The sequence below is a fragment of the Apium graveolens genome, chromosome 6, assembly GCF_009905375.1.
Source record: "Apium graveolens cultivar Ventura chromosome 6, ASM990537v1, whole genome shotgun sequence".
NCBI lineage: Eukaryota > Viridiplantae > Streptophyta > Magnoliopsida > Apiales > Apiaceae > Apium > Apium graveolens.
In genome coordinates, this window is record NC_133652.1 from 244,849,926 (window position 1) to 244,854,619 (window position 4,694).

Genomic DNA, 4,694 nt, shown 5'->3' on the forward strand with positions numbered 1-4,694 from the left:
ATATAATCAAAGTTACATATTAAAATAATTTTATTCGGTTTGCTATTTTAACGGTCAATGATTAGTTTGACTTGTACCGCTCACTTGTGTTTAGTCCTGTATTGGTGTTTCGACTTATTTAAAAATATTTTTCATCGATCCAACCGTATGGATGTCAAGATATATATATATATATATATATTAATGATATAACCAAAATTTCAATTCAAGATAATTTTATTTGGTTTGTTATTTTAACAGTCAATCATTAGTTTGACTATTAGCACTAACTAGTGTTTAGTTATGAATTGTTGTTTTGATTTTTTAAAAAATATTTTTTATCGATCCAACCGTATGGATGTCAAGATATATATATTTTAAGAATATAACCAAAGTTTCAAAAAAAAAATTATTTGATAAGTTATTTTCATAGTCAAATAGTGGTTGACCAGATTTTTTTTCAGGCTCGGCTCGTTTATGTTCGCGAACAAACTCGTGTTCGACTCGTTAGTTAACGAGCTCGAACTCGAACACAATTTTTGTTCGGTAAGAAAGCTCGGCTCGGTTCGTCAAAAATAAAATAAAATTCGGTTTTGTTCGATCAAAACTCGGCGCGGGTCGATTCGTGAACGGTCCTAATTTCATAACGACAAATATAAAAATGGCATATTCTAGGTCAACAACTTCTTCCGGTGGTCATCACTATTCACTTAAAATGGGCACAATTATGCGCCTTTACTAATTGATATCTTCTTTGATGTCCTAAAGAAAATATATGTTGATATACCTAAAAACATATTTACCGTTAAAAATACACCACATCAATAAAAATATAATATACAACCGACAGAAAAAGATACTAGTTCCCGTAAATATATCATAAAAATTTGTTTAGAGGTTTAGTAGTGAATGAGGATTTTAATGATTTAAGAAAACATGTGGAGATTGTTGAGATATAAATTTGTTCTCATTTATTAAATTTCAATTTAAGAGTTTGAATAACTGGTCTATATACTTGCTCGAAGGCGGTTAAATAACAGCTAAATCCAGATTTATTTGGTCTCATTTTGATAAAAAAAAAATGCACTCGACTAGAAGTTCTATTTTACTATCAGAGACTACTACTTAGTCTCAACTCTCATCATTATAAAAATAATTATATATATTTTAGCACCGGACGTACTTCAGAATCTCAAAAAATTGTATGTCATATAAGTATGCCATTCGGCATTACTCTGACAACACAATGTACAGTTCTTCCTTATGCAGGAAAAGAAAATCAACACAACCAACTCTTACAAACTTTTCCTTTGGCAACAAAGCATCCAATATTCTTCCTATCAATCCTCAATGGACTTTCTGTGCGTACCATCAACTCTTTAACCAAATGCTTCACGGGGGATTCCCCTCTAACTGTGCTGTGCTTGCCTGACCCACAAATAATTCTTACCTCTGCAGGAATTTCCGTTTCCGCAAGTTCAAATCTTGCCCTCAGCTCATCGAACCATTGCAAGATTATCAAGTAGGCAGAACTCAGATGCATTCCATGCAAATCCAGCTTCAGTTCTAAAGATGTCCACCCCATTGCCTCCACCAAGACTGAGGACATGATCAATTCTTGGACCAACATACTCTCATTATCACACAGACCAGCTAGTAAATCGTTTAAAGAAAGGGGAATGTTTTTTGGATCCTGTAGCAGTGACATGATTGACGGGCATGAATTTAAAACGGTATTGTATGTTCGAATTGAAAGGGGAACATTTAGATACTTCATTCGCTGAAGCCATGAAACCATTTCCAAGAGCTCAGCGTGAGCTCCCAACGATGACAGCACCATATTGAAACAAACAGTGTCCATTTTAATCCCTTCACTTTCCATTTCGAATAAAAGTCTCTTCATGTCTTTGAACAAGCCTACTCTTCCATATGCATAAACAATAGATCGCAACTCAAACAGAGACGGTTTTGAAGTGATTCCTTGGACTTTCATTTCTTCCATCATATTCTCAGCTTCACGAGGCAAATCAATAACACACAAGCTGCAGATCATTGATTCATAAGCTCGCCGTTTTAAGTAGACGGACGATGAACAAGCAAGAATTTGCTTCAAACTCTTGTAGGAATCAAAGACTCCCTGCTTTGATTTGTGCTTAGAATGAAACTCTATTAGACAACAATAGAATGTACAGAGTTCACGCTCTCGAATATCCAATTTTGTAACTGTTTCAGAGATTAGAGCATCTGCTTCCCTGAATCTTTCCTGCTTGTAAAGCAACGCAATGACATCTGCCACCAGCTTAGGGTTCCAACTGAACCATGGTGCTCTAGTTAACGAGGAATAGAGCTGCAGAAATATATATGGTGGAAAAGTTACATAAATGGGGTAGATAATAGATCACACACATAAGCACATGATTGACCTACCGGAAAGGCAAGTGAGGAGAGGTGGGGATGGGAGGAGTTTGGTGTTAGGAGATGCGAAAGGGCATTTAGAGCTACAGACTTTGATGATGATGCTATGAATTTGCGAATCAATCGATCAGTAACTAAGGGATCACCGGTGACAGATGTTGCAAGGGAAGTGAAAAAGCGCTGGCCATGTTTACTTAGTGCGCATGATGGCAGTAGTCTTAACGGACGGAATGACTTCCCGAGCTGAAGGCAAGTCCTGTTACTGCACCATGGATGTGCCAATGACAGTTGTAGAGCTTCCATGATTGACGATGAGTTAAGATACCTGTTTATTAGCTATACCCACGCTTTTCCTTCTACATTGCACAAGTTTTAAGTCCAATTGTCTACACAAATATAAACAATAGTTGCGCACAAAAACTGAGTGAGTCGCATAAACATTGAATCTGGATAAATTTACATTCTTCATAAACATATCATAAACCGGGAACTTTTAAAAAATGTTAAAGTCCTTTTTATGGAAAGAATGATAGCTCTGGTATATACCAACTGTGGTTTTGAAGATGTACACCAACCACAATTCCGAATTTAGCCTTATTTTACTGAATTTGTTACAGCAATTTTTGATTACTTTGTGGTATTAACATATCATTAGTTTGCAGCACAGTGGATCTGCTACATTTATATAAATTTTGGTCTACAAGGATATAGTTTCATACTGATCTAGGTTTGTATGATGTACACTCAAAGTTTGTCTTTAGAGTGTATATGGCTGTTTAATGAAGTAGTGAAGGTAGGCAAACTTGAGGATTTAAACTAAATTAAACGATTTATCCTTGGATTCCAACAATAGGCCCCAAATGCATATAGGCTTTATAACTTTCCTACAACCCCTACTGATTATATTTTGACTTGTAGATCATAATTATTCAGTCCATTTTGTAATTCCCCGTTTACAACCAGACTCCTCAAAATACTATTCATTCATGTAAAATGAACTACAAACTGACGAGAATCAATTCATTTGATAATTTTCAGGTATTAAGTGTGACAAATAAAGAACAAACACAGCAAGCAGTCCCCGAATTAGAATCCCTCTAGCCTCAAAACAAACATAGCTGATTATTAGTTGTTCGTAGTCCAATATCTGGAAGTATTCACGTGTCGAGCCTTGAAGCAGTATTCCTCACTCTAAGAATAGTACATAATTCTAATTCAAGCCATTAGTCATAATAATTCCTTAATTTACATATCACATTAGTTGATCATAAATCCAGCATGACCTATATAAACTCGTAAATTCGAAAAACTAAAGGAGGACTAGCTCTTAAGGGTTATTAACTAGCAATCTGCAAAGGCAATCAGTCACTTATCCAAATTATTATATGAAATGTGTATGTAATGCTGTTTTAGGTTTGTATATATGTCACATTACATGAGAACGAGGAATTGAATTAATCAAAATATACACAATCAGAGTCGTGAAATTAAAGAAAAGATGTTTGATTTACCAGATAGTGAAGCAACTGAAGAAACCCTTTTCCTCTTATGATCACAATATCAAGAACCTGATTGGATTGCTCCTGTTCTTTAAATCCTGTCCCATGTTTCTTTGTCTTAATTGCTCAACCTCTTATCCTATGCAACCCAGTTGGCTATCGGTAATTGGCATAAAAATAAAATATTTATTCTATAAATAAAAGAAAAAGAATTTAATTTAACTACCAATGTTTCGGAGAGGAAACCCTCTGATTATATTCTATAAATAAATGGAGTAAGGGAGTTGGGTGGTGGCCCTAAATGTCACATGAACTTAAAAATAGTCCTAAATTTCACTTCAAAATCGTACATCGTGTACCGTTTATGCAAAACACCTAAAACGGAAATTCGTGTAACGTTTTAGCATTTTAAATTTTTTTTATGCGTAAAATGTTAGATAAAGTATCGTTTTGGTACAAAACGCTATATGATGTACCGTTTTGAGCCAAAACTCTACTTCAACCTCCGTTTTGCACATTATAAAAAAATTAAAAAAAAATAAAGTATCAAAACGGAACACTAAGTACCGTTTTGCATTAAAAATACAAAACGGAAGACGAAGTATCGTTATGAAATAACATTTTGGGCCATTATTTTCAAAAATGACATTTTGAACCATTTAACACTAAAAAATGACATTTTTTGGTCCATTGTTCAAGGAAGTTTTAGTGTGAGAAAGAAAGAAGGAAGAATTGATAGTCGGGGTAACTCTTGAGGAGGTTGAGCTAAATCAGCAAAGAAACGAGTGAAAATGACTGATA

General features: G+C 34.7%; 1 protein-coding gene across 1 annotated transcript; it reads right to left on the reverse strand.

Moving 5' to 3' along the window:
* Nucleotides 1-1,123: 1,123 nt before the first annotated feature.
* Nucleotides 1,124-4,064, reverse strand: LOC141667294 (pentatricopeptide repeat-containing protein At2g17033). Its single transcript, XM_074473720.1, has 3 exons — nucleotides 3,906-4,064; nucleotides 2,407-2,780; nucleotides 1,124-2,326 (listed from the first exon to the last, which is right to left on the reverse strand). Exons 2-3 carry the CDS (start codon nucleotides 2,695-2,697, stop codon nucleotides 1,259-1,261), a joined length of 1,359 nt encoding a protein of 452 aa, XP_074329821.1. The 5' UTR covers nucleotides 2,698-2,780; nucleotides 3,906-4,064; the 3' UTR covers nucleotides 1,124-1,258.
* Nucleotides 4,065-4,694: the final 630 nt, after the last annotated feature.

Coding starts and splice junctions, on each gene's coding strand:
- LOC141667294 (XM_074473720.1), bottom strand. CDS start 2,697: ATGGAAGCTCTACAACTGTCATTGGCACATCCATGGTGCAGTAACAGG. Junction 2,327..2,406: donor TCTCCTCACTTGCCTTTCCG/GTAGGTCAATCA, acceptor ATATTTCTGCAG/CTCTATTCCTCGTTAACTAG.